The sequence below is a fragment of the Tiliqua scincoides genome, chromosome 2 (assembly GCF_035046505.1).
Source record: "Tiliqua scincoides isolate rTilSci1 chromosome 2, rTilSci1.hap2, whole genome shotgun sequence".
NCBI classification, from domain to species: Eukaryota; Metazoa; Chordata; class Lepidosauria; order Squamata; family Scincidae; genus Tiliqua; species Tiliqua scincoides.
This window is the reverse complement of record NC_089822.1, coordinates 68382316-68409257: the sequence shown is the minus strand read 5'-3', so window position 1 is coordinate 68409257 and position 26942 is coordinate 68382316. Positions and strand designations below refer to the sequence as shown.

Below are 26942 nucleotides of genomic sequence, written 5' to 3'. Positions count from 1 at the left end.
AATAAGCATGAAGTAAGGCTATTTAATAAAGTTATGTCTTCTTGAAATAAATGTGATTTGTGTGTGGGTGTGTGATTTTTTTTTATAATCACTTTTCTAAAGTACTACCTGCATCAGAGTAAATATATACAACTTTATTATAAAATGCTTAGTTACTTGGTACCCCTACATGGGAGATAGCTTTATTAACATTCAACAAAAAAATTGCATTTCAAAAGTGTGATTAATGAGCCAATCTAGTCACCCAATTCACCAATGATTGGTTTTACTTTTATTATCAGTGGATATTCCAAAACCTGGTGTTATTTTGATTAGTGCTTTGGAAATCAAAAACTGCTGGTGTTCATATTTTCATTTCTTTTCTCCTGTATGCTTTAGTGGGAACTTTCGAACTGGGAAGAATTAAATTAGTTTGCCAAGAGCTTCCTCAATCATCATTTTAAGACTGTCAAAGCATTTTTATTCAGGCTTTTCAGTTAATGCCCCCATTTTGTTTTCCTGCACTAACAATTGGGGTTTTTAGTAGGTGTTGGTCTGTTTCGATATAGATGGGATTTCAGTTTTGTTTTTACTACATCTTTTATTGTAGTTTATTTTTATTAATGTTCTTAATGTATTTTTCAGTCTGTTGTGTAAGCCACTTTGGGGGGGGGGGCAAAAAGCAGGATGAAATGCTCATTTAACTAAATATTGTACAGGCTTTCCCCATGCCTGTTGCCACCAACACCTCTCTTCTGTTTTGTTGTGTCTTGTTGGTTCATTTTTGTTTAACATTTTGCTTATCATCAACAAGACTCTTCATTAGTCTAGATCAGGCATGGGCACACTTTCAACTTTGGGGATCCTGGTCCATTAGCAATTGTGTAGGAGAGGAAATTTCAGCAAGTACAGCTTGTCCTTGTTGCACCTGCTGAATTTCCCTCTTCTATACAATAGTTAAAGGTCCAGGACCTCTAAAGGTGAAAGTGATGTGGACTAATGAAGAGTCTTGTTCAGCTCCAACTGTTGCTTACTACTTTGTGGCTTTTCCTTGGCTCTAATAAAGACGCTGTTGCTCCTTGGATTGACTTTGTTTTTCCAACAGAGCTGCTTGCTTTTTTTTTTTTTTTTTTTTTTTGGCCCTATTGCCCATCCACAGCGCTCTCTACTGTGTTTTAAAAACAACCCCGTGGGCTCTCTTCTACAGGGTGACTTTGCTCACCCCAAAGTTGACTCCCACTCAGGTCTTTCCCAGCACAGGGGGAAACGGGAAGCGCTAGGACCAGGCGTGCTCTGGGAAACCGCTGGCATCGGACGGGAGGGGAGTTGAGAATCTCTCCCTATATGCAGAGGAGGCTGCTGCCGCTGCCATTTCTACTCACACTCTCCGCACTCCCCGCTTGCAGAGGGGGGGGGGGACAGACCAACAGACAGAGGGGAGGGAAGGAGGAGGTTACAGACAGAGGTTGCAAGCTGCCAACACTCACACTGCCTGCTGCTTGAGCTCTGGACAAGCGAGGAGGGGGAAGGCAAGAGAGAAGCCAACTAGGAGCTTGCAAGAGGGAGGAGTGCAGGAGCCAGAGACCCCCTTCCTCCCCGGGGACTCCCAGGGCGCAAGGCGACCGAGAGGAGCCGAAGAAAGTGTGGTGAGGAGGAGGAAGGGGGAAGGCTCTCAACTTTCCTCGCCTGGCGGAGAACGGGGAAGGCACCGCGGAGGGGCAGTCATCTCCCGAGCCCCCCAGGAGGTTTCAATGCTCGCTCGCGAGCTGCTGCTGGTCTGCTTCTCGAGGTAACTTTGGGCGGCGGGAGGAGGACGGCTGCGGCTGCTGCCCCCTCGAAGGAAGCCCGAAGAACTTTCCGCGGAGGTGGCTCTGCTTGCGGGGACGATGGGCTGCTGCTGCCGCTGCCGGGGAGCGCGGAGCGGAGGGGACCTGCTGTGCCTGCTCACCCTCTTGCTGGGCTTCTTGCTGCCCGCCTGCAGGACTCGCGTGTACACCAACCACTGGGCGGTGAGGATAGCCGGCGGGCTCCCCGAAGCCAACAGGATAGCCAGCAAGTACGGCTACGTCAATATCGGACAGGTAACCCTCTCACCGCTGGCGCTGCCGGGCAGGAATAGGGCGCCCCCATCCCGCCGCCGCCGCTGTCATCTCCCTCGGGCAGGGCGCGCGCCACGGGGCTCTTCGGATCCTTGGCTGGCTGGAGTTGGCAGGGAGAGGAGGTGGAGGGCTGCAGCCCTAGCCACGCTTACCTGGGAGTAAGCCCCATTGACTCTAATGGGACTTGCTTCTGAGTAGACATGAATCGGATTGGGATCTCAGGCTGCAGTGCTAGCCACACTTACTTGGGAGTAAGCTCCATTGACTCTAGTGAGACTTCTGAGTAGATATGCATGGGATTGTGCTCTCAGGTTGCAATCCTGTCCACACTTACCTGGGAGTAAGCCCCATTGACTATAGCAGGACTTCTGAGTAGACGTGCACAGGATTGGGTTTTCAAGCGGCAATCTTATTCACACTTACCTGGGAGTAAGCCCCATTGAGTTTAGTGGAACTTACTTCTGAGTAGACATGCACAGGATTGGGTTTTCAGGCGGCAATCTTATCCACACTTACCTGGGAGTAAGCCCCTTTGAGTTTAGTGAAACTTACTTCTGAGTAGGCATGCATAGGATTGGGCTGTGTAGTGTTTTGGGGAAGAGGGCTGAGCGGAAGCCGGAGACGTGGAGCTCCCAGCAGGGGTGGACGGTGTGTGTGTGGGGGGGGGGGGGACGCTTTCCTGGTAAGGGGCGGCTTGCAAGAGTGCGAAGAAGGAGCAAAGCCGCCGCAGAGCCCTCTGCAAACTTCCTGTCGGAGAGTCGAAAGGGGAGATCGCGGCTGCAGGAGATGTTCCTCCTGGAGGGGAGAGGGGCCGGGGTCACAGCCTGCCTGGAAGACGTGCCCACTGAGCGGGGTGGCTGGTGCGTGCACGTGCACCGAAGCGCTGCACTCCGCACCGAGCCCTGGCCTTGCAAACAGAGCGGGAAGCGGCGGGCTGAGCCCCTCGGGGTGCTCGAGCCCCGTTGGATCCCTTTCCCTCCACGCTCGCGCACTCTTCTCGAAATCGCTTCCCGCAGGCTGCAGCCTTAGGCACCCTTTCCTGGGAGTCAGCCCTGTTGAACGCAGTGGGACTTAATTCTGAGTAGACATGCGCAGGGCTGTGCCCCCAGGTTGCTTCCTAAAGAAACGTAGGCAGGGGCTGGTGGAAGGGTTGAAAACGTGGATGAAGAAAGAGGGAGGGTGGTGTGGGGAGAGCCTGTCCTGCTTCTTGCTGGTTGGAAAAGGTGATCGTCAGGTGGAGAGCTAGAAAGAACCCCCCCCCCCCGGGCTGCTTGGAGAGCAAAGCACAGCGCGCCTTCTGCCAGGTGGATTTCCTGGCTGCCCTTGGAATCTGCCCCCCTGCCTGCCTGCCGCCTGTGGCTGGGGCTCCCTCACTCCAAGCAGAGAACAGGAATCTGAGGCATCTGCTCTGATGTTGGCCGGGCTTCTCTCCGCGTTGACACTCGGCCTCTTTGGGATTGTGGCACGCTTGGGGTGGGAGGTCTGCTAACGGCCAGGCTGGCAGCCAGCAGTCAGCACGTTGTCCCTTCGCAATCTGGCCCTTCCCCACGTCTCCAGCTCTTCCTTGCTCTTTGCGCGGTGAACTTTGAGCTCAGCAAATGGAAAGCAAATCTTCAGCAAGCAGATGGTGTGTGTCCCTTCTGATACAAGGGCCAAGATTTTGCTTGGGCTTCCGCCAGGATAACAAAGAACAGGAGGAGGCAAAGTTTTAATTTGTGCCAGGTCTCATCAGAACTCTTCACTGCTGAAGTTGGCTCCTGGAATATGTGAAGTAGTCATCAATGCCTATGAAATATGGACAGAGGGTCTGTCTTGCACAGAGTGTGGGCACCTTGCTCCTGCTCCCATCCCTCCAAGTCGTTAGTTGTTAGGACCCAGAGCTTCTGAATCTGAGTATTTCAAGACTCCCCCGCCCCTTAAAAACTTCAGTAATTTCTTGAAGTAGGGTAAAGCATTTTTTAACTCAATAACTCAGCATCTAAAGGGATAAGTTGAAGAAGCCATCCTTTATGCCAGTGTTCTTCCGTCTGTGGGTCATGACCCTAATAGAGTCATGAAACCTCTGTTGGGGGTTGCAGCAACCTTTCAAAGACTGTGCAAGAGGAACTTGTATCCAATCCAATAATGGTACTGCCTTATCAGGTGGATCTGTCCTGGGGGGGGGGGGGCAGGATCAGCAGTGGGTCTCATACTTTATCTACTTATTGGGGTTCTGGCACAAAAAAGTTTGAAGACCATTGCTCTTTGCCATGGCACCTTGTTCTTACCATTGCTGCCTGCTACTAGCAGTCTAGAAAATGCAAAACTAAAAGGTCAGAGTTCTCTTAAAAACCAGAATGTGCTTAAAACATTAAGCAAGGGATGGTGGAGAGACAGTTTTGCAAAATAAATATTGTGAGTCTGCAAGAAATGTTTTGAGGAGTAATGTACATTGCAGAAGATCTAACTTCCTTTGAAAAAGTACTTAAAGGGAATCCAGTGGTATTTGTACTGTCCTTTAGTTCTGTGTAAGTATTGGCATTGAGTACGTTCAGTGCCGGCTTTTTCGGAAATGTCAAAGTTGGCTTGCATTCAAATGGATTAGAATGAATTTACACCAATCTGGCTTGATTTACATCTAGCTACTTTGGAAACACCTGGAATCCGCAGAATCCACAGCTGTTTAGTTAACAAACACCTGGAACTAGCTGGATTCAAAAACAGTCTATGAGAAAATTCTTGGATCCAGGCAGATCCAGGGACTGAGTAAGGAAACACCTGCTGGATCCAGTCACACTTAAAAAACATTCAGCTGCTATTGTGTTCTAGACTAGAGGGGGGAAAACTTATCACAGGATTCCCATTTATGACATATGCTCTGTGATAGCACTGCACATATTTCATGGCACTTAGCCTTATAAAGTGTGAATCACGTTACCCAATGTGTACAAATTAGGATAGTTGAAACAATACTCATTTGGGTTTTACCACTTATTCTGTATGACTCAAGTACAGTGTAGCATTTCCTTTTGGTTAACATACTTTATTACACTAATTAAAAAGTTTAGGGCACAGTCTTTAACATATACAGTACAGCCCTTTATTTGATGCTGTAGGAATCCACAGAATACAGCTGTACTATCATAGTGTTCTCCCTCCCCAGCTCCCTTAGATCAAAGGACAGTAGCACTTGCTTAGTTGTTGTTTGTATCGTAAAATCAGTTCACACATACTGCCTGATTACAGTGAATGTTTCAAAAAACAGCTTATAACAACCCTTAGTCTGAAGAGTTTCCTTCATCTTCTATGGAAATATGGTGCTACTGTATGGGTATTGTAAAACTATTTTGATCATAAAAGTTTATTTCTGTCATTGAAGTTGTATGCACTGTAGAGCACAATCAAAAGGGACTGATTTACAGCTTCTTTGTAGTACTGTTATTGGCAACCTTGGTCAGATAACTGAAGTTGTTAGTACTTAAAGCAATGAGCACAAAAATGCCAATACTGAAGTGCAGACTTGTGCTCAGTTTAACAAAAATATAATCTGTGCTATTGCATTTATGCTTTAAACTTTTCCTCAGTTTTTGTCTGTGTGTATGCCAAAAACCCATCTTGTACAGGTAAATTATATTAAAATACTATTTTTCTCATGTATGTGGGTTTTATAAATTTTAGGCTATGATTATGGATTCTGTGCACACATGACACTTGAGTTAGGTTAACTCAAGGAATGCAATGAGTATGTGTCATGAGTGCCTATATGTAGTAACAGTACAATGCGCACAGCTATTATTTTAATAAAATATTGGTTAAGCTTGAAGATTGGAAAAATAATTGGGAAAGGAATTAACAGGCACAATTCTATACATGTTTACCTGGAAGTGAGTCCTGCTGTGTTCAGTGGAGCTTACTTCCAGATAAGTGTGCATAAGATTGCAGCCTAAAAAATCAAAAAGGAGGACAACACTGTTAAATGGTACATTGTAAGGTTGTGACTCTGTAGTTATTCCTCCTTGAATACATGTGGGCTTTTGTGAGAAGCAGTGTTACCTTAAGGCGCAATCCTAACCCCTTATGTCAGTGCTTTCCAGCACTGGCATAGGTGCCAGTGGGATGTGTGCTGTAGCCTGCAGTTGGGTGTCACTCACAGAGGCCTCCTCAAAGTAAGGGAATGTTTGTTCCCTTACCTCAGAGCTACATTGCCCTTAAGTCAGTGCTGGAAAGCACTGACATAAGGGGTTAGGATTGCACCCTTAGTTGATGAATAGTATAGAACAGATGACTACATACCTCATTTAAATTATTATTAGACTTGGAATGTGAAAAGCAGCTTACAGTCAAAGGTTTGTTTTGAATATGTAGCTGTTATTATCTAGCATGGTAATCAGGTTTATTCTCTTCACATCTTGCTTGACTTTTCTTAAGAGGAGAAATGTAGAAACATGGTGATACCTTTTATGACTTGACTGGTATAGGTTTAGGAGCATGCAACAATCAAGGTAGAAATCTTCATTAAACAGAGTGGACAGAGTAGTTGATTCTCAGTAATATGGTGAACAATGTTGGTTCAAGTGACTTGGGACCGCAGAACTTTAGATACATGATAGCCTATTCACCAAACACTGTTTGCTTCATGCATGGAGAGAGACATGAGAGATGGGATTCTTAGGAATCAGATGAATGCATCTGATAGCATATTGCAAACCTCTTTTTTTTTTCTTCTAAAAAGCCTGTGATTTTGGTGTAGTTTGTCCATGTAAGATCTTTGTTATGTGGCACAAGATTATACATACTTACTCAAAAGCAAATCCTACTGTGACCAGTGGGACATACTTCCTAATAAGTGTGTTTTTCCAGCATTTGAAAGGTAACTCTAAATTATATATTAAATAGTATGTTAATCCATGCCGTAGAGGAGGGTTGACCGATGAGATGACCAAGTGTAGGAATGTAACAATACCCCATGAGATAAAGCATCCTAAGATAGCTAGTGTCAAGGTGTAGAATGCGGATCAAGTAGTCTGGTATGCTAGCCATGTTGATAGGGTGTGTAACACTCTACTGCAGTCTGATTGTTCTTCTCCCATCCACTGCAAGTGATAAATGGAAGGAATTGGGGAAAATGCTCATGTGTCTTCATATGGTCTGTGTGTACACCACAGCCTATACACTATGTGACCTTGTATGCCCAAAGGGTCCTGCAGGTTGGTATATCTGGATGGAAAAATGGAACATCACTTTTGGCCTGCACAGGTGCTGGGGATAGAATAGTGCTTTCTGAGGAGCCCATATCCCAGAATGATGCTCTTTTTCCTCTGCCCCCCATTCATGTATGTGAGCCATATGGGGAAAAGTGAGAGGAACTGAGCTAAGTTAAAGTCTGACATATGCATCCTCTCAGGGTCACCTGCATTGGCTTAGGTCAATTATGATGTTTTTACCCAAAAAGATGTCTGAGGAAAGGTAATATAATTAGTGAAGAGTTTTTAAAACAATAAATATTCAGGTCTGTCTTGTTCTAGATATAACGCACAATTAAATATCGATAACACGGGCCTACAAAATTGAGGGTCAGAAAAGTTTTTCCCAAACTTTATGGTGGTTTGATATGAATTTGGAGTGCCGATTCCAAAAATGGCATCCGTTTTGCCCTATCACAACTAGTTTTGGACATATAGTACAGCCTCATTAGTGAATGGTTCAAGCAGCTTCCTCATGAGGAAGCTGCTTGAACCATTCATTAAAGAGGCTATGCAGTGTCTCCAAAACTAGTCGTGATAGGGCAAAACAGATGCCATTTTTGGAATCGGCACCCCAAATATACCCAGGATTTGGTGTAACGTTTAAGGAAGTAAAATGTGTGTTGGCCTGTGTAATCGTAGGACAAAAGTAATAGGAAGGGTATTGTTTGATACGGTGCATATGGGAATTTGTCTGACATTAACTGGCCAAACAGTACATTTTCAGAAAATATCTTCTGCAAGTCTTTGATAAGGACTCCCACAAATTGATGTATGTTTTCAAAAATGTAGTTTGACATATAGTATGGTATCATGAGAAGTCTCAAAATGAACATTGCAGAATATTCCTTGCTATCCAGAACCTGCACAGATCAATACTGTTGAATTTCTTAGATAGTTTGTCTGAGTAGAGCAATATCCTTGGTGGTTAAGTAGTATTGGGAAGCAACATGTTTGGTTGGATGATCAAGATGGAAAACGAAACTGATATTTGAAACATAACTGGAACACATTCCTCACAGATAAGAGGCAAATGTGACTGCTTTTGTGGGAGGATAGAGCCTGAATGTTCCTGAGCAAAGGCTGCTGCACCATGCCAGGCAAGCTACATTCTTTCTTGAGTAATCTATGGTACTCTCCAGTGATGGATTGTGAGCAGTTCTCATGAGGTCAAGTTAAAATACATGACCAAAGACAAGAGAGACACTGTTAGAAGGAAGATGCAGGAGAGATGTCTGTTCAGTGATGGGGAGTAAAAGTAATAATAATAATAATATACAGTATTTATATACCGCCTTTCTTGGTCTTTATTCAAGACTTTATTCAAGGCGGTTTACACAGGCAGGCTTATTAAATCCACGCAGGGATTTTTACAAATTGAAAGAAGGTTCTCTCTTTCAAGAACCACCACATTCAAGCTGTTACACTCCGATCTGGTTTAACATTCTGGCCTCCATCCTCCCACGCTCCGAGCAGATGGAACAGCTCAGCTGCAGCTTGCCAGCTGCTTCAAGGTCGCACGGTGCCGGTGGCCTCGAACTGGCGACCTTGTGGATGTTAATCTTCAGGCAAATGGAGGCTCTACCCTCTAGACCAGACCTCCTGCCCTAGTGCCAAGTACTAGAAATTTGCTTTAAAGAATAAACTTAGTACAATATAACACAAATTTCTGTGCAATCATAAGTATGCCTGCTCAGAAACATGCCCCATAGGGCTCAAGGGGACTTATTTCATGTAAATGTGTATAGGATTGCCGCCTTGGTAACATTTGTGAAAGACCTTGAATCCAACTCAGATTTCCAAGAAGTGACATGGTAGTTGTAATTGTCATTGTAGAATTAGGCTCACTGAACATTTCATTGAAAAATATAGGATACGGCATGTGCCAATGCCACCAATCCCCACCCCTCCACTGCTTGGCACAGAGCTTACTTTCTCCAGTGCATGCTGGTCCTGCACCTAGCACCAGCGAATGGTGCAGGCCTTCCCACTGACTAACTCCAACACTGTTGCAACATGCTTGCAACAGTATGTGCCAGTGGAGTGCTTGCTTCACCAGCGCAGAGGCATTTTAGGATTGTGCCATAAAAGTCATTTGAAATCAAAAGAGGGATTATTATATAATGAGTCTTTACACATTTAACAGCAGCTTGCATGCAGTTTTAATCTAGAACAGCTTTTAACTAACCAAGTGCCTTGGGAGATATTTCCAATATGATAAAACAGCAAGAAATACATAATTGGTACCCTTTTCCAAACTGAAACGGTGAATAATAGATTGCTTCCAATTAGTTAATCTCTTAATTCACAATTCAGATTGATTTCCTCCATGGTTTTACCTTCTTCCTCAGAGCTCTGAGTATGTTAATTAATTGGGAAGCTCTGACATAATTTAAAAATGAAGCTGCGACTGTCTTGTTTTATGTACAGATTACCTAAAGTTCTTATTTTATTGGGTGGGGGATGGGACATGGGCACAATCAGATTCTTGTTCTGTACTATGAGGGCTAGAAACATATGTTTCTAACATCAAAGATAAAATAAAAGGGTTTGGACTTTTTGAAATTCTTAATTTACAAAGTTTACAGTGAAATTGTGAGAGCTGGCAATATTGTAAATACAAGTCCACGTTATTAAATTCACAGCCTGCCTGTCTATCCAGTTTGGGAATAATTCTTATATACCTCTGCTAACTGGGCTGAGTCACCTTTTAGGTGGTAGGAAGGGGAAGAATAATTGCCCCTGCTCACCCCAGCATTCTTTTTTTAGATTGTGAGAGCTTTGGGACATATGTTTTCCTATGTAAAGTTATTAAAAAGCAGGATAGAAATATTTTTAAAAGTCATGCAGAAAACAGTATTACTATTAACAGTCCAATCCTACCCCACACTAGCCTGTCAAAGGAGTGTATGCTGCATGCAGTGGTGGTGAGGGCACCAGACAACCCAGGTGAAGTATAAATCATTTTTATGTACATGTAAGCCTCCTGGCCTCCAATAGGTCTTCTCAGAACTATGCTGGCTATTTAGCTGGAGTAAGTCAAGGAACCTCAGGGGGTGCATCAGGTTGAGAAAAGACGGATAGGATCTTGGCTTGCATGGCCGCTGCTGGGATTCTCCCCTGAACTGCCTCCAGTTCAGTCCAATCCCCACCCCAGTCCTCTCCCAAATTTCCCTTGCCACCACTTTACCTGCTGTGGCAGGGCATCCAGGAGCTACTGGCATGCACACAGAGCCTCCAGCTATTTGTACTGGTGGATATGATGCAAATAATGCTCGCACATTCTTGCTGCTAGAACAGAACTTATGGCAGTGAAATACAAGATCTGCTGCCATAGCCCTGAATTGGATTGGGCTGAGTGATGGGGAATTGGTACTAGTTTCCCAGACTTGAGTCCAGCACCTTATGCAGTGTACCCCACTGGCTCCGTTCTACAGAAGAATCTAATACTGCATGAATTAATTAATTGTTTGTGTTTTTATTGCCTAGAGCAGGGGTTGGCAGCCTTTTCATTAAAGGAGCTAGACATTTGGTGGTGATGCCATTATGTCACCACTGAACTTCTGGGTTGCCAAGCACTCAGGAGTGTGCTGAACTTGGCTTTGAAGGCCAAGGAATCTGGTCTCCTTTTTGTGATCAGAAAACAAATTGACCCAGTCAATATGAGGATAGAATTTGAGTGACTACATTTTAAATATGCCAAGATTTGTTCTTATTTTGCAGCTCAGCTAGAATAAATTAGATTCCAGATAAGTATACAGAAGTTCTGAACAAGTGAAGATTGTAGAAACTGTAGATTGAGTAACTTTCATAGCAAGTTACACTATATGTGGTTCTTGCATTTGATTGCGTACATGCTGTGTATGTTTCGGAAATATCTCAAAATGGAGACGTTTTGCTATTTTCCATGCCTTGTTAAACCTTTTCATGGGTACATGAACAGACTTTGATTCAGTACAAAGTCTAAGAGGTCTGTTGTAGTTCTACTACTGTGGCAGTTAAGTGAATAAATGAACTGGCATATTTAATACTTCAGCACCTCATAAACAGTCTATCCCCCACTATTGATGCTGAAGCACCCACACTGATGGAGCATGTGTTGCATCTGGTGGTGGTGGTGGGTTGATCAGAGAGCCAGCAGTCTCCCAGTAGGTTTCCACATTGCCTATGAGTCTTTAGGGACCTACTCCAGCCATCTTGCTGGCATATGTACGAGGAGGTAAAAGGGGCAGAGTGCCCTTGGTAAGAGGAGATAGGTAGGTGCTGGTACTGCCAAGATCCATCCCCTCCTTCCACTTCTCCTCCCTGTACTGAAACTTTCGCTACCTTCCCCCTCTCCGCCACCATACACCTTCACCTCCAACTGACTGGCACCAATGTAGGCTTCTGAAACTGCTGCATGTGCCATGCCACTGCCAGTTTGTGGCAGTGGCCTAGAAGCACCTGATTGTGGCTCACTTTGTTGTAAAGGACCTTGCACTCCTGGAACTCGAGCTCTGGCAGTGCAACACTTTGAGAGCATTGGGCCCTTAGTGAATGAAACTCATTCCTTATAATACTCAAAGCTTTATTTCTGAGTAAATTATCCTGGGGTTGGTAGTGGGGAATTACTAAATTAACTGTGATGCTGGAGTCAGTAAAATGAAGACATTGCACTGTGAATAGTCATTTCTGGGTTCAGATTTGTAAGGGAAAGTATAGTGTTGTTCAGTGTTCATGGAAACAGCATGAGCGCTGTAGGCTATTGCATCAAAAATCTTGAATGCTCTACAAGTTGAGCCTACTTATCCAGGGATTTTTGATCCATGGATTTGGCTCAATTGGGGTCCTCTGGACCACCGTTGAGCCACATTTGGCCTAACCTGAGGCTCTTCTGAGGTCCGTGGAGGTTGCACCCAACCTCCATTGGGCCTCAGAATGGCCTCTGGTGGTCCGAGAAGGGCAATTTTAGTTTTCAGCCAAAAACTGGAAGTGCCCTTCTAGGAGCACCAGAGGCCATTCTGAGGCCCTTGGAGGCTGCATGCAGCCTTCAAGGGCCTTCAAATGGCTCCAGATGTGACTGGAACGAAGCTCCCATCATGCTCAAAGTTCAGTGGACCCCAAAATCCATGTGATTTGATATCACATGGAATTTGGTATCCATGAAGGGTCCAGGAATGGAACCGTCATGGATAACGATGGTCCACCTGTATGCTCTTGACATAAATGCAAATATGTTAGCTATTTTACCTTACACACAAGAGACACACCTGGATGGAGCTTTGATTTCCATTTGTTGTATCTTCAAGACCTGTCCTGGGAGATGTTCTGACAGCTGACATTTGCCTGTTCTGATGGGCAGGCCACCCAAGGTGGATCCATGGGCCAGTGGGTTCAACCCTCTGCTCCTGCTGGGAATGCAACAACTATGGTGGTTGTTTCAGATGCATGCCTGTAGCCTCTACCATCTCAGACACTCCAATTCATCCTGCTTTTGAGGTAAATGGAATAGGCATGGCAACAAATAACTGTCAGAACAGAAGGGCGCCCCGAGGTTCCCCTCCGTCTAGCAAAAAGGAGGTTCTGATCAATGTCTGAGTCCTTGATGGCTTTGGGGACTCCTTGATGGCTTTCTGATTCCCTTGGGGTACTGTTGGCATGCCAAAACAAAGGGCTAGTCTTTCAGCATTGAGCATTTTTGGGCATTGAACTGGACACAGTTGCCAGTTATAGCCATTGTACCTGCAGACAAGTTGTTGACATTGGTCCTCAAACTTCAGAATTGTCTAGTGGTCAAGAAATTGACTTTATGGGAGCTGCAGGTGCTTGTGGGGCATCTTAACTTTGCTTGCAGGGTTGTGGCTCCATGTAGGGTCATCTTAAGCCATATATGCTTTTCAATGCTTCTGCTGGACTTAGGTTGGAATTTTTAAGGAATTTCAGAGTATCCTTTTGGCAGGCAGAGTGGCTTCTGAGGCAGAACTCCAGGTTTGTTTCAGTGCTGTGGTCATTTGGGGTATTCCTCAGGGGGCAGCAGTGCTGAATGCACATTAGCCTGCTGAATGGATTCAATTGGACCTCATTGAAGAACTTTTTTTTGGGGGGGGGAACTATTTCCCTTTGTGGTTGCCGTCCATATTTGGGAGAATGAGTTCAAGAATACAGTGGTACATTTTTGCTGCAACAACCGGGTGATTGTCTCTGTTGTCAATACAAATGTTGACATTTAGGTTCCTGAGGCTGCTAGAGTTTTTGTGCTTCGGTTTCTGTGCATTAATGCTCCCTTCAGGGCCAGGCATGTTCTGGTTTTGTTTGACCAAGAGGAGTATGTTGTGGAGCCAGTTGCTACTGAGCATTGGGAGTTTATTCTGCTGGGTCTCCACCTCCTTAGAGTCCAGTTATACATTTGGGAGAAAATAACCTGTGTCAGAGGATGGGTTTGTCCTTGAGATTTCAGGCCATTAGAGACCTTGCTCTTCTCCATGAGTGGACTGCCAAAGTTTGTCTACTTTGGTTGAATTTGTTACAGTGTATGGTCTGGCAGGGGCAGTTAATAGGGAACGGTAATCATTACTTGGGTAGGTTTAGGGTCGGTGAGGCTGCTACTGTCCATCTGGACATAGTCCATTCTCAGTCCATCTAAATATTGAAGTGATAAAGTGCATTTGTCTAGGCCAGATAATTTTCTTCATGACTAGCAGAAACACTTGAACGGCCTCTTGAGGTGCAGAAAAGCAAAGCTCCTGGCTAGCCCCCCCTCCCCATGTGGCAGGTATGCTTTCCGGAGAGTAGGGTTGGGATTTTTGGTGTGTACCCTGAGTTAAGCAGAGTCAGAAAGGGGAACCATTACCAGTTCCAGATGCTGTCAGGCTCAGGGAGGCTGACTTACCCTTCAGACTTGGATTGCAAAGCCAATCTCAAATACTTTTTGACCTGGGAGAGGCAATGCAGTCCGACTTCCTCAATCCCATGGGTTTGGTGATGGTCAGGTCTGGCTTCCATTTGACAGGCCACAACCTCCAGTCAGAGTCGGAATGCCTGTTAGGGAAGCAGTTGCTTTTGACTGTTTCATTTAGGCTAGATGCCCACACAAAGGCGGGGGGAAGAGTATGAGGATGGAGCCCTGCTGATGGGTTGTAGTTCATGATTGCCTTATCAATAAATGTGCTGCAATGTTATTTCTAAACACTTGTCATAGGTATTTAGTGGGGTCTAAGGGAATAGTCAATTCTGAGTTCAGGTTTGTAGGGGAAAGTACAGGGTTATTAAGTGTTCTATGGAAACGACATGAGCGCTGTAGGCTACTACATCAGTTACCTTGAACAATAGATACTCTTTTGGCATCAAATATATATATTTTATGAGTAAGTTGATATAACTAGAGACACATCTGACTTATAATACAATATCAATACCTCAAACTCTTGCTTTTATTTGAGCCTGATTCCTTCGCTTATAGCAGTTTAGCTCTATTGATTTCAGTTATTTTATTTCTGAGTCACACAAGAATAGGTCAGAGAAGATAAAATATTTTGTGTTGTATTAATAGGTCAATTATGAGTGTTCAATCACTTTAACAATTGGCATATCTTTATCTGAGCTCAGTCTGCCAAGAAGGAATGTAGCCACTACAAAACAGTGCCTCTAAACCTCAAATGGTCTACAAGGACACCCTGGTCAGTGATGTCAAAAGTCACTGAGAGGTCTAGTAGGACCAGCAGGGGGGCTGTCCAGTCCTCAGTGCAGGTCATCCACCAAGGTGACCAGGGCTGTGTCTGTCCCAATGTCCAGTCCGAAGCCAGACTGAAAGGCATCCAGATAATCAGTTTCACCCAAAGCTCTCTGGAGCTGAGATGCCACCACCCAATCAATCAATTTGCTCAGAAATTGAAGGTTCAATACTGGTCAGAAATTCACCAACATGTTGGGATCAAGAGAAGGCTTCTTCAAGTGGGGGCATATAATTGCCACTTTCAAGATAGTTGGCAGTACCCTCTCCGTTAATGATGTATTAACTACCTTCTCCACTCACTCAGCCAGAATTCCCCTGCCAACTTGAATAGACCAAGCCAAACAAGGTTCAAGAGGGCAGGCAGATGTTTCACACTCCAGAGAACAATGTCCACATCCTCAGGTTGTATAAGCTAAAAAGAATTGCATGATGGGCAGAGGCCCAAGGAACATCAACAGATACCATCCAGATACCATCAGTGTAGAGTCTAGCTCTTGATGGATATGAGCAATTTCTGCATAATGTGTAACAAAATTACAAGTAATCAACACAAGCAATCCTCCTGGCCACTGTGTGAGGGTAGATGCAACAAACCCCCTCACTACATAAAACAGGTTAGTTGGGTGACATTCTGAAGTACAGGTCAGCCCTCATTATCCACAGGTTCCGAACCTGTGAGGTGGACAACCTGTAGCCCTTGAACCTGTTGTGCTCCAGTTGGGTCTGGAGGCTGCACACAACCTCCCAAGCCCACAGAAGGGCCTTCAGACCCAATTGGAACATAGCTCCGGTCGGGTTCAGAGGGTCCAGCTGACCCTGAAATCTGCTGATTCAAACATCTGTGGAATCCACAGGAGTTCTAGGAATGGAACGCCTGTGGATAATGAGAGTTTATTTGAAATCTTCAATCACCACCATGGTATGAGCTCTAAAACGAATTCTAACCCATGTTTGGTCAGATTCATCTTCCTCCACCACTGCTCAAGGCATCTATCAAATCATTTCATTGCCTATTTCTTCTCAGTAAACCAAAGAGTGACCCTAGCTCTATAACATGGTAGAGGTTGCAGAGGGGCAATCTGATCTACAGCCCTAGCCGTTTCTTCATGCTAGACGTCAGCTAAGGCAGCAGATGAGTCACCAGCATGGGCAGCAAGAAACTCTTCCAAAGCTCTCCAGAAACCTATAGCATCCAACAGCCTTTTGGGGCAGACCATACAATCAGATTCTTTGCCTCAGTGGAGCTGAAGAACTATTAGCCTACACCCTACCACAAAGTGATCTGTCCAAGATAGAAACATGGTGTTTCCTCTCCTCCACTGCCAGATCACTACCTCCCTGCTCTACAGTGAAAACCAGGTCCAAATTATGCCCAGTTATATGAGTGTGTGTGTGTGTGGGGGGGGCTATAATGAGGTCACCATAGTGGCCCATAGTCACCATAGTGGTCATGAAGTCCTGAGCTGTACCTATACTAGGCGCCTTGGCATGGATGTTGAAATCCCCAGCATAACTAGCTGATGTCATTTCAACACCATCACTGAGATCACCCCAGACAGCTCAGGAAGGAAGCCTGTTGGGCAACAAGGTGGATGGTACACCAACAGAATATCTGTCCTGTCTTACTCATTTAACACCACACCCAGGTATTCAAACCTAGCACACTGATTTTTTAAGAGGAACTCATGTGAAATTTATTAGAAAAAAAGATGGAAATTTAAAGTCTAGAGAAGAGAAGAGATTTGGCAGACCTGTGGATATTTAGGTTGGAGACAAGGGAATAGATAAAAAGAAAAAAAGAAAAACAGTAATGTGTTAATTTTGTATGTTAGAAATTAAAACTAGATATTAATGAGAATTTATATAAGCTTTATAGGTGATATGTAATATGTATAAAAATTTTAGTTAGTTTGATATTAATAGATGTTAGAATTTTAGAGGATAATTTTAATGAATTAGAATTAATTTTAGGTGTTTTGGATGTTTACGTATATGTTTATGTATTTAGTCATGAGGATATATTAATTTTGGATGTTACAGATAGAGAAATGATATATGTAATTATTAGGATATTAAAAGTTGTTAGAATTTAGTATGTTTGATATTGGATTATGATATTAATTTTTGTGAGGATTTTATATGCTAGATATTGGAAAGACACAAAGATCCCAATGAAAGATGAATTAATAGATAAAATAATGAATGTGGTGGAAATGGACAGATTTTTAGAGAGCTTGGATCAACAGTGAAACCGATATTGATTGAGGAATGAAAATTATTTTATGTTTGGTTGAAAATAAAGTTGTAGAAGTATAAGATAGGGCATTTAGATGAATGTATTATATATGATATGATATGATAGATAAATGATATTAAGAGGCTAATGTAGAAGAGGAACTGGATTAGGAAATATGTAATGATTTATTAGTTATAGTGATGTATGATATCTTGCACCCTGTAATATTGTGTCTATGTCTTGTATGTATTGTATTATGTGTTATGTGTGTTTATTTTGTTTTTGGAAAAATTAAAAAAAATTAATTAAAAAAAAAAGAGGAGAAAAGCTAGAAAAGTATTCTTGTTACAACACTTATGTGTCAATATATCTCTTGTCATTTTGAAATGGACAGAGGAAGGCTGGGATCATTATTGAATTATGACTTCTAGACATGACAGTTATGCCACACTGCTTTTTTGTCAAATATTAATCTGCCCTTTGAAGGAGTGTCACTTCTCAGTGACATTACATTTGATGTTTAACTATAGTTGCCAGTTCAGCATCTTCAAAGTTAAAATGGAATGGGGTGAAGGATATCTATGAAGCCAGCTGATATTCATACTTAGCAGTATGTCCTTGTTTGAAACCAATTGCTTTGATTCAAACTGATAATGTTTCAAACACAGAGTTCCATTGTAGGCCATAAAGAAACCTTAGGCTTTGACAAATGGTTAAGAGATTTAGATGTGAATATTTACTTCACAGTTGTTTAAAAACAATTTATATTTTATTCATCAGCTCTAGAGGGGAGGAATGTAGAAGTAGCAATGAAATAATCTAAGCATATAGATTTGGAAAGGCACCCATGCTTCATAGGTGCAACTGTGAGCAAATAATCCTTATGCTTTTGATATTTTTTTTATTTTTGCATGTGAGAAGGGTTAAAGTTACAGAAGTATCAGTATTACATACTGATAGCATTTCACTTAGAATACCATCTTCAAGTTTTTGTCTCCTCTTCAAAATAGAGCCGCTGCAAATTGCTGGCACAAAGGTGATCAGAAGCACATTAAAAAGCATTGTCAAGATGACTTAAAAATAGTTGGGGTTTGTTTATCAAATGAGAAGTTGAGAAGCAGACCTATTTGGCTTGTGCAAATGCTCCAGTGGGGCTAAACTCACTTAGGACTCAATCTTAAGTTCCCTCAGCACTGGCGCTGAGCTCCAGTGCCGGTGCTGGGTATCGCAAACATGCTGTAAGGCACACCTAGAGCACCCGGAGAGGAGGGGCCATCAGTGCTGAGCCGAAGCACTTTGTGGAGGGCCAGCCGGTGCTCCTGCTGTGAAGGCCAGTGGTGAGAATTTTTGGGGTGGGGAGAGGACAGAACAGGGCGGGGGAGAGCAGGGTGTGGGAGGAACTGGCCCAGGAGGGGAGTGGGATCAGCGGAGCTCTGCTCCGCTGAGTCCTATCTTCTGTGTCAGGCTTTGCAGCCTGACACAGAGGCTCTCAAGTCTGTACCAGCAAAATAGCCAATGCAGACTTGAGAAGCACCATTGCAGGGCTTGGGGCTTCCCCTGGGGGAAGGGGACGAAAGTCTTCTTTCCCCAAGAAGACCTCTGGCGGCCTTGGAGGTGCTGCTGGATGCTGCAGTAGCCGTTTTGGTGCACTGCACCCGGCAGAGCTGCCAGGGATAGGACTGGACTGTTACAGGGGAGATCTAGGTATATTACAAGAGAACATGGGTTCAAGAAGTTACAGATACAAGACTGACTACTTTTAAAAACATAAAATTAAGAAGCAAAATCATATGAGATGTCCAGTTCTAAAACTGCCTCCATAAAACAGTTACTTAGTACTAGAAATGTATTCATGTCTGCCAACTTATGAAAGTTTAATAGTAGCTTTTTACATGTTTTCATTATCACACAGCTTAATTTATAATAAAAAAAGTTAAGAAATCTTGCACTCATTCATTCACTGAATGGGCACATTGCAGTCAAACCACCCATAACATGAATTCAGTATAAAGTAATGTGAATAATAGTTTACTTACACATTTTAGTAATGTGTGAGGATTTCTTAACTCTTATCAATTTCTTAAATCATGTTCTGAGAGTTAGTAATTCTCTAAACTAAAAATGCTGTTGCAATTTGAACAGTGAGAACCTTCCTTTCTGAGAGAATTCATTCTCTAGAAACAGTATCAAACAGTATGTTGTCTGAGGAAAGCTATTTTAAATTAATTATAAGCACTATGTTTAATCAACCTAAGTGGCTAATCAGTTTCTGAAGCTGTTCTTACCTGTCGTTACCCAGAATGAGTCACTGCCCAATTCTCTTAGGTCTGTGTGTGCCAGAACCCATGTTTTGGCAGCACAACATGTTTAGAGATGTTTCTGAAGGTGTGTTGAAGGTGGGAAGGGGTGATATTGGTGGCAGCAGCACTACCAATATCCAGTCCCCCTTCCTGGCCTTGATCCACTTTCCGGAGTTCATTCAGAATTGCACCAGCAAAATTGCTGATGCAGGTCTAAGCAGATCCATTTGGGCAGATGGTTAACCCTGGGCAAGGGAGCAAATGTTCCTTTACCTGGAGGGGACTGCTGCCCCCCCTTCCTCGCAGGATGCAATGCTTGTTCAGGTGGCACAACTACATTGGAGGAAGAACTTAGATAGGATTGGGCTGTCAAAGTGGGCTTTGCTGTTCTTGTCAAGCTTTTAAAGATACCTTAGATCAGTAGTTCTCAGATGTTCAGCACTGGGACCCAATTTTTTAGAATGATAATATGTCAGTACCCACCGGAAGTGATGTCATGACCAGAAGTGACGTCATGAAGCAGGAAAGTTTTTAACAATCATGGGCTGCAATCCTACCCACACTTACCCAGGAGTAAGTCCCATTTACTATCATTGTTAAAAGAATATATATAGTAGCTTGTTAAAAGATGTGTAACATTTCCCAGAATGTAGTCACATACATTCTAGCATTAGCATCAAGTCTAATATATTAAAATATATATATATTGAAATGAATGGGGACCCAAGTGAAATTGGCTTGCAACCCACCTAGTGGGTCCTAACCCACTGTTTGAGAAACACTTAGATTCTTCAGGTAGAAGTCAATTAGCTACAGAAATGTAAGTTATGGCCCAAACCTATGGACCATTCACAACACAGGTTCTCAAGATCCACTATCATAAGTGATTCAGCAATGGTATAAATGTCACACAACTCCTGCACACAGTGGAGCTGCTGGTAGAAATGGCCAGAACTCTGTGCATGCACTGGAACCACCCGGACACTCTGATAGTCCATGTAAGTTGATGAAGGGGGTGGTTCATGGTGGGGAGTGAGCATAACTGGGAGGCAATTTGTGAGCGGGAGGAAGATCTTGGCAGCAGTCCCACATGTTGGATCCTATCCCTTTTCCCACCTTGGACCTGCCGTTGTATTCTCCTTGGACTTATGCCTGCGAAATAGCTGGCATGTGTTCAAAGAGATCCACTGAACAAGTGGCCTGCTGGGAAGTAAGTAAATGATTTATTTTTGTAAAAGTAAGTGAAAAAGCAAAGATATTTTTATTTTCCTCTTGTTGGCCATCTGATTGCATGCACCACCACCACCAAACCATGCAGTGTGTGCTCCACTGGTGCAGCTGTATGATATGCACTAGTGGGAGATAGGATTGGGCTGTTACAGTTACAGAAAGTTTGATAACTGCATATTCATAAGACTTCACTTGAAATAATAATATGTTCATTTTTTATCACTTACCTACTCTCCCCATCTACTCTCTGACTGGCACGTTGGAGTGCCCAGTGTGTTGGAGTGCCTGGAACCGACTTATGCCCATTTGTGCAGGTGGATTAACTAAGGTCTGTTATATTTCTGGTGCTAGCCAAAGAATATGGGCAATCCATAAAATGATCTGTCTGCCTGGCCAAGCAAATTTCTATAATGATGACAATCTGAGTGTCTTGGAGAAAGTTATTATTAATAAAGTTATTATACTTCATCTGAGTTGAAGCTCAGTGGTTAATGATCTATTGCAGTGGTTCTCAAACTCTCTGGGAGAGTTTGAGAGCCAGTACGTCTTTGCAGGGGTGGGGGGAGGAGACAGTGGGGGCGGGGAGAAGGCAGCAGCACGATCCCCAGGATCACGGCGCTCAGGGGGCTGCAGGGGCTTGGGTGCACTTGCCCAGGCCTCCTGCAGCCTCCCTGGGGTACGGGGAGCCCGGCGCGAATTTCCCGCAGCAGGGAAAGTGGATGTGGAGCGATCGTGCCCCACCCCTGCAAAATTGGCCTTCAGGCAGGTCAACAGCCTAATGGAATTTTTTCCCAAAAAGTATTCAGAGCCCTACAGAAAATAACCAAAGAGGTGGCCTGGTATCTTAAGGGTATGTTGTTCCATAAGTTGTACCAGGTCAGAGAAGTGTGTACCATTACTTCCTGTGTGGCAGCACTAACCTGAGAAGACTGTTGAAACATCTACTCCCGTTTTTCCCCAGGGACTGCCTTTGTGTGTCCTGATAATTGTGCATGCTGGGGATGCTCAAAATCAGATCAGACTTGAGAGGACTGTTGAGGCAGCCTGATGAGAAAAAACAGCAGTGCTCCCTGTAAGCTGCACGACCACATGGCCACACAGCTCCAAGCCAAGCTCCATGCACCATAAGGCTTGGAAACGGGGAAGTTCCGGGTACAGAACTGTCCGGGTACTGAATGTCCGGGTGCAGTGTGACTGTGTTGCTATGCCACACACAGTTAGAAGGGGTCCACATACCAACATAGGCCTCTTAGAGGAAATAACGAGGAAGTTTGTGTAACGAGGAAGGTGTTTGTCTGCATGAATAATAACTGAACATAGTGCCTTTTGCTGTACTGTACATTTCCTTACTCATACTAGATGAAATGCTTTTAAAAAAACCGTATAGCTATTTGATTATTTTTATATTTGCCTTGTGAAGACAGCTTGGATATTAATTGGTGCAGAATTGCTTAAAATGCTGCATATAAATTAAACATTAAAAAGGTAGATGCAGGCAGATTAAGCTGCTCAGTTATAATCTTTGGTTTTGCAGTTACTGCCTCAAGGACACTCCATCCATTTCATATCATATGTCCTTTTGAAAGATGAGCACTGGGGTTCAAGTAACGTTTCAGTGCAGCAGAAAATTGCATAATTTATGGACCTTTTTTTTTTAAAAAAAGAAAAGAAAAACAAACTGCTATTCATAAATTAAATCTTTCTCTTCTCCCTCCCCACTTTTTTTTTTTTACCCTACAGATTGGAGCACTGAAGGATTACTACCACTTCTACCATAGTAAAACAATTAAAAGGTCAGTTCTCTCAAGTAGAGGTACTCACAGCTTCATTTCAATGGAACCAAAGGTAAGATAATACAGCCAGCCAGTCATATAAGATGAAAGCATCTGCATTTTTAACTTGAAACTTTATGCCAGGAGATGTTTACCTGGATGGTATCTAAGATTACATGGGCTGACATACTACCTGTTCATCAAGCTTCTGATTCACATTAGGTTAGATTGAAGACAATATCGTATTATTAGCAGTTGTGCTTTCCTAAGAATATCGAGTCTAGCATTTTTTTGTGAGAGTAGTATATGTATCTGGTTATGGCTATGTTGCCCTTCAGTCATTTAAACGGCTTGAAACCTAATATAGCAGTTGTTACTTTTTAATGCAGAGACAGGAAGAAATTTATATTGGGACAATAGGTGGGATTGCTGTGCAGTGAAAGTAAATGCAGTTGCATCGGAGCTGTGCTTGTGCAATTCAATTCCTTGGTGAAATATCTCAAGTGTTCCTGCTTTGGAACTTCTATTCGTCTAAAGCAGGGGTGCCCAAACCCCAGCCCTGGGACCACTTGCGGCCCTCGAGGCCTCTCAGTGTGGCCCTCAGTGTGGCCCTTCAATGAGCCTCTGGAGATTTGTTGGAGTCCGCTCTGGCCCAATGCAACTGATCTCAGCATGAGGGCAACTGTTTGACCTCTCGCGTGAGCTGTGGGATGAGGGCTACCTCCACTGCTTGCTGTTTCACGTCTGTGATGCAGTAGCGGCAGCAAAGGAAAGGCCAGCTTTGCTTTGTGCAAGGCCTTTTATTCCTAACAAAAGGAAGTTTTCTAACAACTTTACGATAGGTAGACCAGCTTCTTATGCAAAAGACAAAATGGAAAAAGCTATTAATTTAATTTCTGCCTGTCATGCAATTATACAACACACATTTTTATGTTTGGTGTATTAGCAACACTTGCAGTTTTTACCACTGCCATTTTTTATGTCATAAAGAATATTCTTATTTATGTTAAAGGTGGTACATTGTAAAAAATGATAAACAAATGTAATAAAGAAAAATATAAGTGGTCACTGCTATTATCATCATTATTCTGATGGCTGTACCGAATTTTGCCCACAAAATTTTTCAGAAAATGGGAAGCTTTCAAAGAACATGAAATGCCTCCCAAATGAGCTTCAAACATACCTTTTGCCAATATTGTTCAAGGTTTTAAACAGCCGTTTTGTTTATCCTCTCAGCTGCTTAACAAATACAATCTTTGAGATTTATTCTTCCATACCTTGTGATCCCAGTCAATCACGAAATTGTTAGTGAATATATGATGTCATGTATCCAATCAGACTTGATAATTTGTCAATGGCAAATGAAGCCAATTCAGAGGTTCTTCTATTTCTTTGCTTTCACTCTGGGTTGGTGTTGGAAGAGAGATGGAACACAGAGCAGAAATGCAGTCACAATAAATTTGGAGAGAAGGTAATGTATAGTTGGAGGGATTGGAAGAGTGCAACTGCAAATTGGGATTTGGGAGTCTAGGGACTCCTATAACGCAGTTGCCTATAATTAGGCAATTATACTAGGGATGGCCCAAAATGGGGAGGGGAGATTATAAAGAGGGACACCACAAATGTTGTTGTTCTTCTTTATAACCCCCCCGCCCCATTTTGGGTCAATTGCCCTAATACAATTGCATATTTTTTTCCACATGATTGCAATTTATAAACTATGTGATTTTGTATCCTCCTTGAGAATAAATTATTAGTATGTCTAGTCCTATCCAACTCCCTGCATGGAGATGTAACAGTGCTGGCATGGCTTTTGCTGCAGTCTGTGGAGGAATTTTGGCTGCTGGGGATCTCCTTGGGGTAAGCCCCAGCAGGTGCTATGGGCCAACTCAGAGCTGCATCAGTGTGATCACTGGTGCAAGTCCGAGTTGATCTGTGCAGATGGATCAGGCCTGCAAAGGGAGTTGGAATTCAGTGTGCCTTGCCACCGCTGATCCTATCCCCCTCTGGGTCTGATTCATTCTTTTCCCTGTCTCCATCACCGCCCCATTCCAATAGGATTGGGCTGTTCCTTTCTTTATCTGCAGACAGTGTACCCTGTTTATCAGTCTTGTTTCATTTAATGTGATAAAGAAAACATTTCACAAATTGTTATGCTTATAATGATGATGTGTTTAGTCACTGGAACTCCAGTCACAGCAAAAACAATTTTATCATGCTCATGTTATTTGATTATTTTTAAATATGTCAGCGCTTAAGAACATCTTGATTTACATCTTGATTCAGAGACGTGCTGTGCCAGCATATTTTCTTTAGACATTACATTTATATGCCAGCAGTGGAATTGTGTTGCACTAGCATTCCAGACAGATGCATGGGTGCATTGCAAATGTTAAGGACTAGGCTGTCAGATAGATTGCAATATTATTGTTATTATTTTGCATCTTTGTCACAAGAACAATTCCAGGACACTTTTAGGCTAGATGAGCAAGAGGACTACACATGAACAGGTGTTCTAAGACACTCCATTTTTCTGGCTGTGAATAAGCATTTGCGTGTCATTGTTGTGTCAGATTACAGTTATTTTATTTTGCTATCAAATCGCAATATACTTTTATTGGAGAAAATGCAGTTGTTTCCACAGCTAGCAAAACCAGTGTGATTTAGAGCCTTGTGTGAAATGTGTTTAGTGAATGTCAGGAACCCATCCATTTGGTTTCCTGTGATTGTCACTGTTGGATGATGCAACTCCCTTAGCCCACACTTGCACAGTTTTGTGAACTTTTACAAATACTTTTACAAATAAAGTATTTATATGTATATTTTCCTTATCTGTGAATGACATCTCTGAAGGATGAAGGCTTCATCACTGCATCTCTCCAGCATGGAATTATGCATCCCTTTAATTCAGCAGTTGCCAGTTGTGCCTCCACCCTCTCTGCCTCCTCCTTCTAGGGGGGTTGTTGTACATTCAAGGGTTTTTGGAATGCCATGGACAAAATGACTGTGGGCCCAATCCTGAACAGTGCATGCCGGCTTACCGATGGTGCGCACTTTCGCAAACGTGCCGTAAGGTATGTTTGTGGGCCCTACTGCTGGATGAGTGCCAGTGGTAGCCCAGTGCTGGTAGGCACTGGGCTACTGCCGGGCAGCCACTGGAGCTCTGCCACTCAGAGCAGAGAGGTAAGTGAAGGCGTGGGGGCAGGCAGGGAGGATTCATTCCAGAGGGGGGAGGTGGGCAGAAGGCGGGGAGGGAGGGAGGCGGGATTGGTGGAGCAAAGCTCCACTGGATCCAGAGTCTCCGTGTTAGACTCACCGCCTGACATGGAGGTTCTTGATCACCGCTGACCTTTTGGTTGACAGTGAATCAAACAGCCCCATTGCAGGGCTACTCTCTTTACCCGGGAGAAGGGGATGAAAATCCCCTTCTCCTGAGGAGCCACCAGCGGCTACCCAGAGTGCACAGATGTGGCGGCAGCCATTTTCAACGCTGCTGCAGCCCTGGGCAGCTCAGGATTGGGCTATGTGACTCCAGACTTGCAAAAGATCAACAGAGAAAATCAGGGGATAAAACTATACCCAACTCCCATAGTGTTCACCCTTTAATCTATCTTGGTGTGGTCTCATGTCCCAAGATCTGATTGGGAGCCCTTCTTCTAAAGTACACCCCAGGGTGTGGCCTATGAGAATATCAAAGTCCCCATGCTAACCATTGGCTCAGTAGATCCCCCAAATTGTGGCTGGGGCTAGACTGCCAGTCCGTCTGGGTTCACCTTCTCGCTCTCCCCTCAGTAGAGAGAAGCCCTGATTGGTTCCCTTCCCCCATTCCCGTGGCATCTTGAAAGGGAACCCACCACCTCTCCTATCTCCCACTGGGTTCTGCCAGTTCCCTCTTGATAGACAGACATGACCAGTCTGCTTCACTTCTGACTTGCTCCTTCCTGGTACTAGCCCTACCCCTCAGGGTTTTCATCCAGCTTGACCAAAAGCAGAAAGTGGATAACAACCTATTACGTTCTTAGCCCAGCGGAAAGGCAAAGCCTCTTTCTCAGTGGTTTGCTGCACCCAGCTGAGGATCACAGTCTCATGTGTGCGCACGTGTGCGCACACACACACACACACACACTCAGCAGTGCTCTGCAGTCAAGGGCTCAATCCTAACTCACTTTCCAGTTCCAACATAAGAACAATGCAACTTCGAGGTAAGGGGACAAACATTGCCGTACCTTGAGGAGGCCTCTGTGACTGCACAACTGCAGGATGGGCACTATAATATATAGGCTGTTTTAAGAATTGGAGAGAATGTGTGTAAAGTACTTTTAGCACTTGAAATGCATGATATGTGAGGTAAGGTGAGGTGGCTTTCTCAGACACTGGATTTTGGGTGACCATA

At 43.7% G+C, this 26942-nt stretch overlaps 1 protein-coding gene across 2 annotated transcripts in view; it reads left to right on the top strand.

The window, feature by feature from the left end:
• Positions 1-1487: 1487 nt before the first annotated feature.
• Positions 1488-26942, top strand: part of PCSK5 (proprotein convertase subtilisin/kexin type 5) — a 295107-nt gene continuing 269652 nt past the window's right edge. For both annotated transcript variants that reach the window (XM_066614135.1, XM_066614134.1), the window contains exons 1-2: positions 1488-2060; positions 22518-22622. In XM_066614135.1, the coding sequence (XP_066470232.1) occupies positions 1866-2060; positions 22518-22622 (300 nt within the window). In that variant the 5' untranslated portion in view covers positions 1488-1865. The remainder of the gene's footprint in view (positions 2061-22517; positions 22623-26942) is intronic.